The sequence below is a fragment of the Pomacea canaliculata genome, linkage group LG8 (genome assembly GCF_003073045.1).
Source record: "Pomacea canaliculata isolate SZHN2017 linkage group LG8, ASM307304v1, whole genome shotgun sequence".
NCBI classification, from domain to species: domain Eukaryota; kingdom Metazoa; phylum Mollusca; class Gastropoda; order Architaenioglossa; family Ampullariidae; genus Pomacea; species Pomacea canaliculata.
In genome coordinates, this window is record NC_037597.1 from 3,423,298 (window position 1) to 3,440,187 (window position 16,890).

The 16,890-nt window shown below is 35.7% G+C and overlaps 2 protein-coding genes across 2 annotated transcripts; both read right to left on the reverse strand.

Annotated features, from left to right (window-relative positions):
• Positions 1–11: 11 nt before the first annotated feature.
• Positions 12–2,414, reverse strand: LOC112570403 (40S ribosomal protein S29). Its single transcript, XM_025248820.1, has 3 exons — positions 2,257–2,414; positions 1,364–1,463; positions 12–105 (listed from the first exon to the last, which is right to left on the reverse strand). Exons 1-3 carry the CDS (start codon positions 2,382–2,384, stop codon positions 97–99), a joined length of 237 nt encoding a protein of 78 aa, XP_025104605.1. The 5' UTR covers positions 2,385–2,414; the 3' UTR covers positions 12–96.
• Positions 2,415–3,828: 1,414 nt separating this feature from the next.
• Positions 3,829–16,838, reverse strand: LOC112569913 (spermatogenesis-associated protein 7 homolog). Its single transcript, XM_025247993.1, is given in 11 exon segments — positions 3,829–7,046; positions 7,311–7,368; positions 7,878–7,955; positions 10,012–10,056; positions 10,546–10,829; positions 10,831–11,391; positions 13,796–13,908; positions 14,122–14,169; positions 14,683–14,772; positions 15,684–15,742; positions 16,591–16,838. Coding segments are annotated over 10 exon segments (2,061 nt in total). The 5' UTR covers positions 15,727–15,742; positions 16,591–16,838; the 3' UTR covers positions 3,829–6,305.
• Between the last annotated feature and the right edge of the window lie 52 nt (positions 16,839–16,890).

Sequence of the window (16,890 nt, forward strand, 5' to 3'; positions counted from 1 at the left end):
ACTGCCACAAGCTGGTCTTATAAGAAATCATTTATTGGGTGTTTCCCATGTCTGAATTAAATGCATGGATATGGCAGCAAACTCCAATGCTTCTCCTCAATCGAGCTGTTGAGGGAAAAAAAAAAAGACCAATTACAAGATGTTCACAAATTGCACACTAGAAAAAAAAAAAAATGTTCCCAACCCCGCATGACCGCAGGAAGTTATATCAATTTTTAAAACTTCATACAGCAGGAAAAGAACTTGAGATGTGTAATGAGACAAGATAACTTCAGTAGAGTAAAAATCTCATATGTAAAGAATTTAAACTATGCATGCATTCTTAGAACACTGGTACAAGAGCTGACGTCTCAAGAAGAATCATGTCCTACAGTCATAGCAAGTCCCGATGTCTCAGGCAGAACCAAAGTCTCCTTATGGTCTGTCCTTGTGTTGGGTTGACGAACGAGTCTTCTATGAAATATGCATCTCGACTGATTAGCAGACATTTTGTGGTTTTAATTTTCAAAAACACATAAAGCATGAGTTGCTTTTTTTTTCATGCTATTTTAATTCAGATGTGACGTTTGTTGGTGTTTAGCAAACTATGAAACACCTGCTCGCACAGTGCCAAAAAGTGAGCCAATATATTCTGTAAACCTCAACAGTTGTCGTTCATACCAAATCTGTCATAAGCACAATACAACAATTAACTTCAGGTTGCATTTATTGAAGAAAATGTTTAATGTACAGTCTTTATATAGGTCCAGTCATAAAACTGTGACGTAAAGCGCACGAGGAGACGGTTCTACCTGAGACCAAGTCTAGTCACAAGGCTACTTTCAAGCCAGATGAAGTTACCAGCAAATCTAACCTAGCCAGCACAATCATCTACACACCTAACAGTTCTTCCATATTAATGTTTAATATTTTGGAAAAAGTCCATGCATGACAGAAACATTTTTTAAAAAAGCAAATGCAGGGTGTCTGTGTCCTAGATATTTGATGTGCTTGACACTGCAGTTTCTTTGCTGTACAGCAAAAGCATAGCACAACAGTACACCGCATAAGCCCTTTCCTTTCTCTCGTTACTTTACTGAGTGAGAAAGTCTAGGCATGCTCAATTAAGCACCACACTAGGCCTTGCTTAAGCCTGAACAGATCTTAAAGTAAATGGGACTTTGCCCAAGATGGCACAAAGCTAACCTGGTCTTATGTCGGTGGTCAACCCGCCCAAGCTCAACAAACTACAGCTACGCTAAACATTTTAATTAGGGTTGTTGTCTTGAATTTGTTACTGAAAATATATTGTCTGTTCAAAGTAAATGTAAAAGAACAGAATGCAGATGTGAAAACATGGATTAAAAAAGTGATTTCCACTCACCTTTTTGAAGCCAATGTCTGCTGCATACTGCCGGAAACACCTTCTGCATATATTCAGACCATATTTTCTTATGAGACCATGAGTGTTGTTGCATACACGGCTGCACAAAACCAAAAGCAATTATAAAACACTTTGTTATGAAGTCCAAAATCCCTGGAAAACGAGCATAAGCAGTTATGTTTAACCGGCTTCAATCAGGTATCTTTCAAGGCATATTAAAAAAAAAAAACAACTCTAAATTCAAAAACTCGTTTCCACTCGCTTAAACCGGAGGCTTAGATTTTTAAATTTGAGCATCAATTGCATGAATGTGACCTACAGATATTCAAGGAACAAAAATTTTAAAAGAAAACATTTTTTTCCAATAATGAAACGTGAAGCATAAACGGGTTTAACACTGGCATAGTGGCTAAATGAAATTCTGCAAACGTCCATCATTGATAATGGAATCTGAAGTGGAAATTTTTTCAAATAATCCACTATTAAACACGGTACATGCTAATACAATTTGGCCTATTAAATCTAAGAATTTATACATGCTTACAAAATGACACATCGCGATTTACTTGTGTTGAAAATACTAGTAGATGTGAAGCGCATGTCTAAAATGTATTCACTCACTATGCTGAAATCTATGAGTATGATACCTAGCTCTGTATCATGTGAAAAATACTGAAAAAAATAATTGTCACCATATATTTTCTGCTTGATTTTGTTGTATTAGTAGAATATACATGCTCTCAGTGTCCTAACAATTCCACGCACGTGGTGGTTTCCTATCTAATATGCCTCATTACGTGCGTCATATATGTGTTTCTTTAAAAACTTTTCAAAAACTCTAACAAATAACTTGTTGGTAAATTAATTCCTCAAGAGAATAGCAACATTCATACCAGTAGCGCGAGCCTGGGCCGTATCTTCGAGGATGTGAGTACCAGATAGATTGGAAACCCATGATGGCTGTCGAGAGAAAGAACGTAGAGCGCACCAGCCGCAAGTTGGTATTGTCGCTACCCAGCATGCACAGCTACGCTTACCTTCATATACAAGATTAAGAAGGGTTTCTTTCGGTGTTTAATAAAAACAAACATTTATTTAATTTTATCTCTTTGGTTACTTATTTGTTTTATTATGAACCCAATTATATTACCTCAGAGATGGTTGGATCTTACCAACTTTGAGGGTGAAAATCTTCTGCTAGCTTTACTTTCTCGTCTCCAACAACTTTGTGTCATCCATTTTGTGTCTGATGATTGTCTTTTCTCGACGACTTAACACTTAACGACTTACACTAATTGAGTTTTATTTTTTCATATGTTATAGTTCTTGGTATTATTCATTTACGGACTTGTTTCTGCTTTTTAGAAGTTTCTATGCAAGTAATCATGCCCAAGGCAAAGTGTAATCGTTGGAATGGTGTCATTGTCGTTTGATTACACCCTGTCGACATCGGAGATTGTTTCACAGCGGAAACAGTATTTTAGTTATGTCTAAAGCTAATTGACCTTTGGTCATGAAGGTTAGAGAGCCTGATTTCCACGACTCATCGATGTGGTTTTGTGTATGTTTTTGAGAGGGGTCTCCGATGTTGCTTCTTCATATTTGTGACCCCGGTGTGGCAGTCATGGTGCCTGTTTACTCTCTGGCTTGTATATCTACTTCTTCTATCTGGATAACATCGTTCTGTAATTGCTGTATATCTTTTAGAATCTGGCTGGTTTTCTCACTGGCCAGACAGTTTGCTGCTTTTTTTTGTTTTTGGTCGATAGCTCACCTTCTGTCTCTTTAAGATAGTTTTTCTTTAGGTTGTCATCATTAAATGGTTTGTTGTGCTTCCACAACGTGTATCTTTATATTATGTCTAGAGAGCAAATTGTTTCATGCCATGCAGCTCAAGACAGCTTTTGGCATTAAAAAGCAAGTTATCTATTCTGCTTTGGTTTTGTGGGCTCTTGTATTTCATCCAGTAGAAGCAACTTTTTTCATCTGAATTTGTGAATGGTGTTGTACAGTTGTTGGAGCGGATTATGCCAACCTAAAATATAATGTCTTTCTAAATTTGGGTATTGTTTCTTAATCTGTGTCTAGGATTGTCTTTAACTTTCCTAGTCAACCACTGACGGAGACAATTGATTTGTAAAGTGATTAAATTTATGAAAATGAATGATTTTTCATTAAACATGTGAAAGAAGTGAATCTTAATTTTGTAATTTCTGTGCTCTTTTTGATGACAATGTTTATAACATTTTTTTAGAATTTGTTAAACTTCATTAACATATAAAATAATGTTCTTTCCCTAAGTATTTTGATAGTGTTTTATAAGAAAAAAAATTAGTTAATTTATACATGATATGCATATTGTGGACATCAATCTGCCAATAATATGATACAAAGAGAATTAGCACCAGAGTAATGAGACTTGCTTTCCAAACAAGATTTGAAGCTATAATTTGTGAGAAACAAAATTTGCAGTATTTATATATTTATTTCATTTCTAACCCTAACCTTCTCTTTATCTCTCTCTTTCACATGCGGCAATCACACACATACACAAAAAAGTCAGTTTGGCCTATCTTAATGTATATTTAGTTTTGTTGCAAATGTAAGGTTCTGACAGAAAAGACAATAATAGTAAAATTATGACTGATAATCATTAAGAATTCTCATTTCATTCCTCTAGTAATTTCTGAAGTCTTTCTGATGGGCAATCTATTAACATGGGATAATATAATAAGCTCATGCACTGCTTTAACGTTCCCAAAGCTAGCACTAGTAACCCATTTTGTCTTGTATTGATGATACAATACCATTTCACTAAAAAGTGCAGTTTTTAAAGTACACAGCTATGAAAGATTAAACAATTTCATCTTTGTCTAATGACACCACAATCATCACTAAGCAACTCTCAACTCTTATCAGCTCAGCATGGTAGAAAACACTTTAGCTTTAGACAAAATAAACTGACATTTTTTGGACCCACAATTGATAGCAGTACTGTTATAAATGCAAAACACATTTAAATATTTAGCAATGAAACATTTCGTAGGAATAAAATGACATGGGCTATGATGCAGGAAAAACCATTGTCAACAATGCACGCAGACAGTTACACTGAATTATGTGAATCATGTGGACGGATGTGGTTTGTTGGGCTTGGCTCTAAAAATCGTACAGCTGCCAGAAGACTGTAGTATTACATTTTAGGCGTCATTAGAGTTTTCAGTATAGAACTTAGGGTGCTTCCTTCATCCAATGTATTTTAATGATACATTATCAGTATTATATAACCAATACATTCTATAAAAAAAAAATGGATAGTATATTTTTGGAATCAATAAATGTTTTGGCAAAGACAGGACATTCTCAGTGAAAATTACAGCCAATGAAACAGGGGCCAGACAAAAACATCTGGCTGAGATCAACTTCTGTAAATTATTGCATCAATGTGTACATAGTGTCCAGCTTGAGTGTTACATGCTTGTTTAAAACAAAATCATATCATATTAATGCACAAGCTCTAAAATTAAAAAAGTCTACGTCTCTTTCTCTCTAAATGTATGCGTGCACTTTCTCTTCCTCCAACACTTTGTTATTTCAACAGTCTGTAAACAAGAAAACTGTTACTGGTCTAGTAGTCTTGATTTAATAAATTTACAAAAAATTAATTTATGAAATTAAGTTACTTAATTTTACAAAAAACAATTTCCTTAAATAAGGGGCAAACATTGTTTCAGTAATTGCAAAATGGGTATTGTATCTGCCAACTTTTTCTGCATTCCAGGAGTCATTAGGGTTTGTATGCAGACTTTACAGGGAAAAACAATAGTCATGTATGAATCGGCTACAAAATTTAGAATTTTATCATCATTATTGTCAACACCATAAACATCACCATCTGACCAGACTACCTATTGACAACTCACCATCTTGACAATACTCTGACATTCCCTGGGATGTGCTGTATATCATTCACAGTAATTTCATAAACATCTGTTTTTTTATTATTGTAAAGATCATAAAGACAGACAAGTGAAGCATGACATTTCTCAGATGAAATAATGTCAATCTTGAAATCGTGCAGAAATATATTTCAAGGTAACTTTATTGAGAATTTACTCAACTTATCCAGCAGTTAATTTTCTAGCATGGCTTCTTCTAGAAAAACTACTTGAAGCCCAGCCATGGGTTAGCAAATTCTCACCTCTTCTAAAACTGGCATTTCAGTACACAAGACTGATGTAAAGACATCTAAAATTGTAATAATCCATCAGTGTTTTATATAGCAAAGTTCAGGTTACATTTTATGTAGGTGGAAAAAAAAAAGAGTATAACAATAGCTCTATAAAATTCTTGCTTCTTTGTGCAAATTGTTCCAGTGTATATATATTTCAAAAAGAATAAATATGTGCAAATAGCAAGTTCATGAAAGTTACACAGTAAAGGACAAAATGTTAATAAAGTAAAATAAACAAAATGTTCATCTTTTTATGACATAGCATAGCTTACTAATATTTACAACATAGTATAGTTTGGTAATCCTCAATAATTATACACGAGACCTTTAGAACATTTCAAACGCAGCTAAGTTTGGTTTTAGGACTCTAGAAAACTGCATTATGCAGTTAATACACAAAATGATGGTTACCAAGAAAATCGGACCACATAAATACAGAGTAAATATTAATTTGAAATAGTACATATTAGTTTTCTTTGAACAATCAGCCGATTTAAACTAAGTCTCAAGCAAAAAATAACAACGGTATAGTTTCTTGACAGAAAATCCTGTCACCCTATTTACCCTATTAGCTACAGTACTGTCCGTTCATTAGTCAAAGGTCCTTTTACTACCCTGAAGGCTTGCATCATCAAAAGATTGATTTCTGATTGGGGAAAAATATACAATTTGCACCACCTGAAGTATTAAAGAACAGGGGGAACACCCTCAAAAATCATCATCTGAATTTCTCTCTAAATCTCCTTCACGTCCATCATCTTCATCAGCATCATAGTCCTCCTCATATTCTTCGTCAGCCTCCTCCTCTCTAGTCTCTTCGGTGTCTGTCCCGTGAGCTGATGTTTGACGACTGTCATTGTATTTGTGTGCTGGAATGCATGACAACTCTGATGCTGCATCAGCATCACTCTCTACTTCAGGCTGCTTGGCAGCACTTGCATTTTGTCTCAACAACTTCCTTGGTTTAACTAGTGGTGAGGACTTTGCATGTTGTTCACCTCTGTCATCTTCATTAATCTTGGGATATTGCGTAGAATCTCCATTCATGCCCAATTCAGCATCATGCTGACCATCCTCTGCGACTTCTTTAGAACCAAAGTAGTCCCCATGATCCTTAAGAGCATGTTCCTCTGATTCAGCATCTTGAACAGTGAGGTCCATCTGATACTGTTTCAGGACTTGCGTTACAGACAAATCATCCCCACTGTCATTTCTTACCTTCGAGCCTATGGTACTAAATACGTCAGTAGTTTCCCCAAATGTTAATGTATTTTGAGTCATTTCTAAAGATCCTGTTTCTGTGGTGTTGCCATTCATTTTCTTTTTATCTCCATTTTTTATTGCCTCAGCAAAGCATAGATCTTGATCTTCTTTTAAGCTCTTTTCTGCTGAGACAAACTGTACCCCAAGGTCCATGCGAATATCTGTTATTATGGCACGCAGTCTTCTCTGAAATTTGCAAAGTTAGAAGAAGCGTTAGACAAAAAAATAGCTTATCTTCATGCAGAAATTGTACAAGTCAGAATTATACAAAGAAAAATTTTGTGTTTTCAGATTTATACACAAAATGAATCTTTAATCTGAAATGCAAAAAATTCCCAAAATAATACATACAGCATAATCCAGGACCAGAACAGCTAAAATAATTGTATTATAATAATTATATAATATTATTTAGCTCTCTTACACTCCCCCTCCCAATCTAAAACTCACCTCCTCAAGCTCTCCTTTTTTTCTTTCAATGTGGTTTTCAAATATTCTATGTAAAACCCTGCAGCACAATGCACACACAATGATTTTTTTTAATTTGTTCAGTAATTTGACAACTTACACATTAAGTGTTGGGATTCTAATATAGTAGTTACAAGGGTATTACATGCCCATGTCACAAATGCTGTAAGACTAACACATTAATTATCATTTTATCAACAAGAATAATTTCTGGAAGAATAAATAAAAATCAAATTATCTTTGCACTTTGACAAGTTGTTTTTTTCCCCTCTGTTTTTTGATTAACAGAAAGAGCGCAAAAAAAATCCCTACATATAATCAGAAGACAGATTTGGGTTTGGTTTTGTTTTTTGCCATTTAGATGTGTTTTAAAGGATTAGGTACAAATGAAAACAGCTGCCTGTCAGAATCTGCAAGAACTTTTTTTTTATTCAGCTGGATTAATCAGGTTCTGACACACAGCTATTTTTTTTTCTTTCTTTGCTCAGGGTACTCATGTGCAAGCAGCAGAAATAACAAGAAATATGGAATTCAGCATTAAATACTCACCTATCACTGCAAACTCCTCTGTTAACTATATCCTGTGTCACTTCTTGAGCAAATGCCACATACTTCTGTTCTTCTTCTCTGTACAAAGTAGCAAGAAAGCAAATGGGTGGTTACAGGGTTACAGCTTTGCAAATTGAAAGAAGAAAAACCTAATGTCATGCTTAAACAAATAACTGGTGCCTCCTACAGTGCACAATAAATTATTGGGCTCCTAGCCCACAGCTCACTTGAGCATTTGTGCCCATTTAAACTACAACACTTATGGCAAAAGCTGTTCTCATACACTATGTAGATGCATGTGTATTCGAGTGTTCTTATAGATGCATAAACATGAAAAAGCAAGATTTCTTGCAATACTGTACTTTTTAAGATTAATAATAGATAATAGATCATCACATTCTGACTGTAATCCTCAGTTACTCCTATCTTCCACATCAATTTTTCCTGCCCTTGAATGACCCCTTGCCTCACCCAACATTATGCTTATCTTCATCTCCAGTTAAATTTCATATCTCTGTGTACACATGCTTGCATGCATAGAAACACACACCATTATGAAAACAAATTTTAAGGAAGCCAAAAATCTGTAATTTATTCAGGATTGACTGCCACCTTTATCCAATCTAAAGTTCCATAACTTCTTCATTACCACTTAATATTTTCTGGATTATTTCCATAGTAAATATTTTGCAACAGACAACAACAAATGGCATTATTTGATAATTAAAAATAATTGACAATTATGTGCTTTAAATAACAGAAATCAAATTGTTAAGTATCTAGAACATTTAAGCCAGAGCTGTAGCTGTGATACAAAATCATACATCATTTGTTTAAACTGGTGTTTTATGCCAATTTTTTAAGCTAGCAGCTAAGGCTACATCATAGTTATGTAGTCAGCACTGAAAATTGGTGCCCCACACAGTAGGAAAAAAAATGAGCAAGGCAGAGCAAAGATCAGAACCCAAAGCACCTGGTCTTTACTATATTTGTGACAAGCACGTTAACCATTGTGCTATCAGACCTCCTTAATGCAAACCATGGTGATTTTGAAGCATTTTACTCGATCTGTCGTAGAAAAAAAGCCAAACTTTAAACAAATATTTCACACAAAAAAATCATCTGATTTACTATCGCTTTCATTTCACTATCCTTTATATTAACGCATATCTTCTCATAAAGTCATTTATTTTACTATTTAATCATTTCTTACCACAACAGAATCATGCTTAAAAGTAATTTTACTCAGTTAAAAAAATGTGCTGTTATGATGCCAACCACTCTCAAACTGATGAAGATTGTGCATGCATTTGTGTATACTCATATGTACATGCATGTCAACATGCAAATGCATGTCAGCTTGTACACATGGATATGTACACAAACACATAATCATGCACGTAACACTCAATTTCCAAGGAACAACCTAGCTTTGATCAAACCAAATTTCAAAAATGTACAAAAGTGCATTTATTGGAAGATGCAGTGCTGGTTGAAAGGCACTTAAAACAATTAGTACATAAAACCATTAACAAGTTTAGAAAAAAGAAAAAACACCAGCACCAACAAAACAAAAAGAAGAACATAGTAAAATAACAGACACTGATGTCACTGACAAGGCTAATGAGATCCAGCAAAAAAGCAATATTTTAGAGCAAAGTAAACAAAAAATGAAAAAAACATTTAAAACATTCTGATTTTTAGGAGTATAGCATGAAACATAAAAGTGACTCTGGCAGGGACTGATCCTAAACTACGGAGATGACTCGATCTTTGTCATCATCCACACAAATTTCAAAAAAGCAATCAGCAGACTATGAAAATTTTACTTAATGAAATATAAAACTCAAATTTTAAAAATATACAAGTTCAAATAAGCCATCATTTAATAATGTGAAAATCCATTAGCTTCAATATGTTAACAGTAGAGGCTCAGTCCAGTCAGTAACGAGACTTATACATTATTAAGAAAAAAAAATAGTACACCCAAATACACATGCATGACCATATACTAAATTTAATTTCCCCAAACTATTCCAAAAGGTTAAGGTTTTTTTTGTGTTGATTTAATGAAAAAAGCGTGTAAGTAAAGTCAAGGGTACAGAAGCATAAACAGAGACGGTGATTTACTCACGCCTGACTTAGACGACGACCAGTTGGAGATTTAATACCAAAGTACCTGCCAAAAAGACCAATTTTCTAGCTCTTATTTTAGAAACAATTTGCAAGCAATCTGTAACTCGTCATTCTAGTGATCATAAATACTCTATTATGTTTCACAGTCATAAAAAAATAACCTATAATTATGTCACTACAGGGAGCTACATGCAATTTTGTGAAGTGTGAAGCTTCTAACAATTTAAGCTAGTGCAACATAACAGAGTCAAATCACACAAATAACTGTAATAATTTTACCACACAAAATGAATGGTACAGTAAGTACATTATCATGAAAAAAAACATTAAAAAAAGAAAAGTATGTAAGTCATATCAAAACAATGATACAGTAATCGTATAACATAAATATCTGAAATGGACTTGAAAATGTCCACCACAAAATAAAGGCATAAAAAGAATATTCTTACAAATCTGCAAGTCAGACAGAGAAGGCAATGTATATATCCAATAAAAGTAAGAGACATCAGCACATTACTAAAATGACATTTACTTTGTAGGCATCCCAGTTCGAGTGAAGCGAAGTACATCTGTGTTGCCCAAAGCAATGCTACTGTCAGGCTGTTCCTGTATGTCCTCAGAAAAGGCATCAGATTTAACAATGCCATTTCGAACTCTGATCTGAGCTTTTGAAGCCTGCTCCTGCAACCAGCTCTGGTGGTCTTTGTCCAGAGAAATGTTCAGAGGAGGTACGGTTCCTCTGTCACCATCACTGCGCAATGGTGCATGGCTCTGGAGACTCATTTCCATCAGCATTGACTCTGTTAGTGTGTCTGTTATAGTCAAGTTCTCTGCCATCTTGGATTCGGCTGTGCTTCCTGGGTTTGGCTTGAGGTGCACTGTCCTTGTTCCTATCTGTCTCATGGCTGTCCTCCCCTCTTTTGTTTCCATAAGGTAAGTTAGTTGTCTTTGGAGGAGTGTAATACTTATTTCCCTTCATTTTCAAGTGTGACTCTCGGTTGCTTTTTAATGTACGTGGTGTAAAAGGTTTCTGGGGCTCTGTAAAAACATGAGCATGCTTATGCAAAACATCTCCATCATATGTGACCTTCAGAGGGTTTGAAGCACGAGATGCATGTGACACATTGCTAGCAAGGGATGTTGCGGATCGAGATGACATAGGTCGCTGCCGCTGTTGGTAGTTTGTGCTCTGCACTGCCTGTGCCATCCCTTGGAATGTGGTTGAGTAAGGCCTCATTCTGGTGCCTAGCCCTCCTACTTCTGACTGTAACCCAGTTGTTACCAATGTACTATCCTGAGGTAAAGCCTTCATGGGCACACGAAGCGTGGTGCGCATAATTTCCTGAACCTGACGCTCCTCTTCATCTTCTGGTTCATCCTGTAAAATATGAATATGATCATAAATGACAACTTACACTGGTCCATACTGAAATTATTACTGACAGAAAAAGGTCCTAATGTGTGGTATCTTGGTGTGCTGAACACAAATATGACCATGAAAATTTTGTATTGGCTCTCTATTTGAAGATATTTGATATATCATTTTCTTTGTTTCATCGTATAAATTTATCCAGTGGGACTGTAACAACATCCTAAATAAGCTGAAGGCTCCTTCCCCACTACTTTACTGAAATCTTGTCTGTCTACACCCCGGCTTGAAACCTTGGCTCCTCATCAGACTCCCGCATTCTATCCTCCCTCCTACAAAGACATTCACCCTCTGTGCTGCTAAGCAGTGGAACTCTCTTCCACACCACATTTGCCACTCGGACTCCAAGGCTACATTCAAACGCTATTTAAAAATGTATCTGTTCACAAAGTACTATCCCTGAATTACTATTCTTAACTCCCTAACAGTACCTTCAGTCATGCTACCCATCATGTAATGAACTCCATCTCAAACTGTTTACCGTATCTATATCCCTCCATACCTTCATCCATTGCTTTACATTCTACTCTTGTATCTTACATTTATGTTGTTCAGTGTGCCTATATGTACCTCACTGTCCACTGGCTGTTATCTTTCATTTATCATGATTGGACTGCGCAGAGAGTGCAATCTATCTTGGTCATGATGCTGCGCATTATAAGTTCATATTATTATTATTAATGCCTTTAAAGTGTGTTAATATCCTGGACGATTTTTGCTAAATTTGTAAAGAAGTGAGATTTGAAAACCAGAAGGAAAGTAGCACTTCTCAAGTGAAGAAGGCATATCATCTTTACTTATGATGCAAAGATTGGCAACCAAGACAAACCTTGAGCCCCACATTTATGTTGTGCTACATGCGCAACACAGCTTTCACAGTGGTTGAATGGCAAAGACCATCAATGTCCCCATGATGCGGAGAGAGCCAAGCAACCACACAAATGACTGTTACTTCTGCTTGCTTCATCCTCTTTCCAGTTGGATAATGAAGCAAAAAAATGTGAGAATAGTCTACCCCCAACATTCCTTCTGCATTGAGACCAGTTCCACTAGGTGAGGGACTTCCTATTTCAAACCTCCAGCAGAATATATTCTCTTGATTCAGCTGATGAGGATGAGAGTGAGCTGACCTGTTCTTCTCCATCAGTCAGCATGCAGTGATCCAGATTTTCACAGTGGTGTGTCATCAATCCCACACAGAATAACTCAGGAAGAACTAAATGACCTGGTTCGTGATTTGGATATCCAAGAACAAGGCAGAATTGCTAGGTTCAAGACTCCAAAAATGGAATCTTCTAGATGATGTCACAATTACTTCATATTGAAAGTGCTGCCAGCAGCTGGGGCCTTTCTTCAGAAAGGAAGGTTAATCTTGTTCTCTGTTTCTATATTGAGGGCCTCATGAATGTAGCAGTTGGAGAGAAGAATATCCAGCATCCAGCTCAGGTCGAGGCTCACAAAATCCTGCTACCAACTCTTCACATAAAACTAGGTTTGATGAAAACTTCGTGAAAGCCATGGACTGGACTTCCAGTACCTGCATGAAAAATTGCCTCAACTCAACAAGACAAAGATTAAAGAAGGAGTTTTTGTTGGTCCTCAGATTCAAGAGCTCTTCAAAAATGACCGGCTCAAGAATTTGCTGCTGGGTGATGTGAAACAAGCATAGAATGCTTTTCGACTATTGTCTACAAACTTTCTCAGGAATGTTAGGGCAAAAAACTACAAGGAACTATAGTCAAAGACATGCTGATGCAGAATCATAAACCTGACTGCAAGACATCTGTCAAGATCCACTTCCTTCATTCCCATCTGGATTTCTTTCCTGACAACTGTGGTATAGTGATGAATATGGCAAACGTTTTCATCAAGATATCACAACAATGGAAAAAAGATACCATGGAAAATTGTCCACTACCATGCTGGATGACTACTGCTGGACACTCCCTACAGATGCTCCTGAACAGCTGTACATGAGACAGGCAAAGAAATCTAAGACATAGTCTATGACTTTTTTTTTTACAGATATTAGCCACAGGTCAATTACTATACACATGCATTTCGTGATGTACACAATAATTATTGCAGATTACAAAAACTCTAGAGCCAATTCTGCATTTTGATTGTCATATCCATGTTGACCACAAAAATTGATAAGAAATTACTAATTTTATTTAAGTAACATGACTTTCGTAAAAAAATTGTTGACCAAGTTTTCATTTGATATTACTCACCGGCAGTTTCTAACTTGTCTTTAAGGTGTCATGTCCATATAGAATCAATAATTTTAAAGATCATCCCAGGTGGATCAGTCTTGTAAAAATGAAAACTGAGCCTTTATTTAATTACTTACCCACTGGGTCTCATCATATATATCATCATCTCTTGACTCTGGACGATATGACATGCGTGACGTGGGCCGCGAACCATACTTTTCAATAAGCCGCCTGTTTTTTCTGTCGCGCACTGCAAAAAGACACTTCATAAGAATACTGAGAGAAACTTAAATATCAGAAGACAATTGTTTTATAAATAATTGATGAAGCCTGTATTTCAAAACTGATTAACTCTGGGATATACCTGGATGACAATGCTAACAAAATCAAATATTTCATTTTATATAAAGACAAATTTTAAACCCTCAAATATTGCTCAGAATCATCTCTCATCAGCACTTACTCTTTTGACTTGAGAACATAGACTTTGGAGGTGCATTATCAATTGCAGCTGAAATAAAATAATGGAACAGATTTTGAGTTAGTGCATTCAAGTCTCATTATATTACCATTTCTGCTGTCAAATATGTTCACTATAATGACTACCAATGAAGAGAATGACACTAGTATGCAAATAAAGAATTTGTTATCTATATGAGAATGTCAGCTACAAGCATAAAAATTCATAGAGTGAAATTATACTGTTTCTTCTGAGGCAATCATTCTCCTTGATGTATATATTACAAATCATAAATGACAGTCTAAGTTGAGCATATGCATAACAGGCTAGTGGAATTAACTTCTTTTCACGTTGAAATTGTGTTGGTTAAGACCTTCATCACTCAATTTCTGCCTTAAGCATCACACAAATTAGCATTGTCAAAAGAAACTCTCATTCTTGCTGATTCTCTCTCTCTCACACACACACACAGATCTTTCTAAATCATGTCAACATTCTTACAAGGCTGAATAAAAGTTGATCTACAGTTAAAAGTTTTGCAAAACTAGTTATGGAAAAACTTACGCTTAGCAGTGCTGATTTTTCTGTAATGATTTGTCATATGATCCAAAACCAAAAGCTGGGTAGTGTATTTACTGGATGTTGGTGAAAGTGCTGCCCAAAGCAAATGCCAGAACAGTATACTAGTTGCAATTCTCAGTAATGCAAAGAATAACAAATGCATTTTTAAGAGCATTAATTGAAAGTGTTAACTTTTAAACTCACCTGAACAGAGGATTAACAAGACTCATTTTTATTTTCTTTAAAGATGAAACAAAAGAACAGCATAAACAATAATCCATTTTAAAGATAACCAAAAAAAGGTGGCGTTGAGACTGTAAAAGAAATTTAAAGAATGTTTATAAGCTGTATGACTGAAAGAATTTCTTTTAAGTCAGAGGGGATGCCAAGAACACAAAGAACAAACCTTACACAAATAATGCCAAACAGTCATGCATTTCAACATTATGCTGCAATTTCTGCTTTGTGATTATCTGGATATTCTCCTGATTTGATCTACATGTTTGATCACTTATCTATTCTCTCTAGTCCAATGACTGTAGATCTGTCTCATCGACAACTTGGTCTATGACTGTCATCCGGCAGAAGAACAACCTGGTATTCCCATTAACTTACAGAGCCACAGGATTTTTGTCTGTGTGGTGTTTTTGTGTTTATTATGTGGTGAGCCTGGCTTTGGCTAGGATATAACACTATAAAAGCTCCCACTATTATCATTATTATTTTAAAAAGTACAGCAGCTGTTTTGATGACAATCCCACAAGAGAACAAAAAGAAGAATGCTGACAGCTTACAAATACTCTGGAAATCATAATTCAATGCTAAATTGGAAATGTGATTTGTTTTAAACCACCAAAAAATCAGAAAAAAGTAGAATTCTATAAAAGAATGTCTATTTTTCAATTTAGATATTAGCATTTACTGTTGTAATTTTTTTTTATTTGTGCATATTCTGCATACAGTTTGCAGTTCAGAGACCAAAGAAAGTAGTGAATAATACTCACCACTGCTTTTGGTCCCTAGTTGTCCTTTTAGTGATGCTGTCATATTTCTTTTCTAAAAACTGGAAGAAAAACAATTGCAAGTTTTCCTCTATAATGTTAAGATGAGATAAGGTTAATATGCTATAAACATCCTTTCTCATCCAACAAATTTTATGTTCATGTGCATCTAAGTTTACTATGTGCCTGCTAAATAAAATGCTGGCTCAAATTTGATATGGAGGATTGCAGCAGAGAGCACATTCAACTTACTCCATGTGGGCAAAGCTACGGAATGAGTGCAATGATGTTTATATTGTGCAAGCCACATTATTGTTTATATCCAGTACAATGGTTTATTATGTCTGCATGTCTTTTTTGTAGATAATACAGAGTTGTCTGCTCCTGTCAAAGATGAATTAAACTGTGCAAAGAAGCTGCGCTGTACGTAGCGCATTGAAAGGATAAAGTAAATTTGTTGAGTAGTTTGTTGGGATTTGTTAAGATTTTGTTTGCATGGTTGTTTCTATTTCCATCCTCTGCATGAATATTGTCCATGTCATATCCTTGTCTTAAGCGCTGAGTGCATGCATGCTCCTTCTTTAATTGAGCGTACCATGCGCAATATAAATCACAAGTTTATTATTATTATTAATTTTGCGTTATGAAGCACTATGATGTATTTTTCAAGTTCTTTGCATTATTTGTAGTTTCCCAAAAAACACCATACATTGAAAGCTGTTGTTTGACTGCTCAATCGTTATATCTGTTGGCTGCTGAAGAATGAATTAAATGACCCTCCTGACAGATGCATTGCGCTGCGTTCCTCTCTTAGATTATCAAAAAGGCAACCAAACTTGGAAGAAACACACACCAAGAAAATTACCTCACACTTATACAAATAAATCAAGGAAGAAAATCACCAAATTACCTGCAAAAAGCTCAGCAATGCACAAGTTAAAAAGTCCACATTATTCACTTTCAGGCTGGCTACTCAAATCACTCCAGAAGTGGCACCTAGTTTTCAACATTGTGCGCGACAATAGAACGCATTCGTGCGTCTTCACAGTAGCTTATTTAGTTAAATCCCGAACAGACTATATATACACGGCCAGTCCAAACCCGTCGGTCGCCATTATGGTTGCTACAACTACCTACATTAGCGCCGCCACCACTCGTCAAGGGAGGTAACTAACATAGCGATACACCTACGGAGTTATGTAGCTTCGTG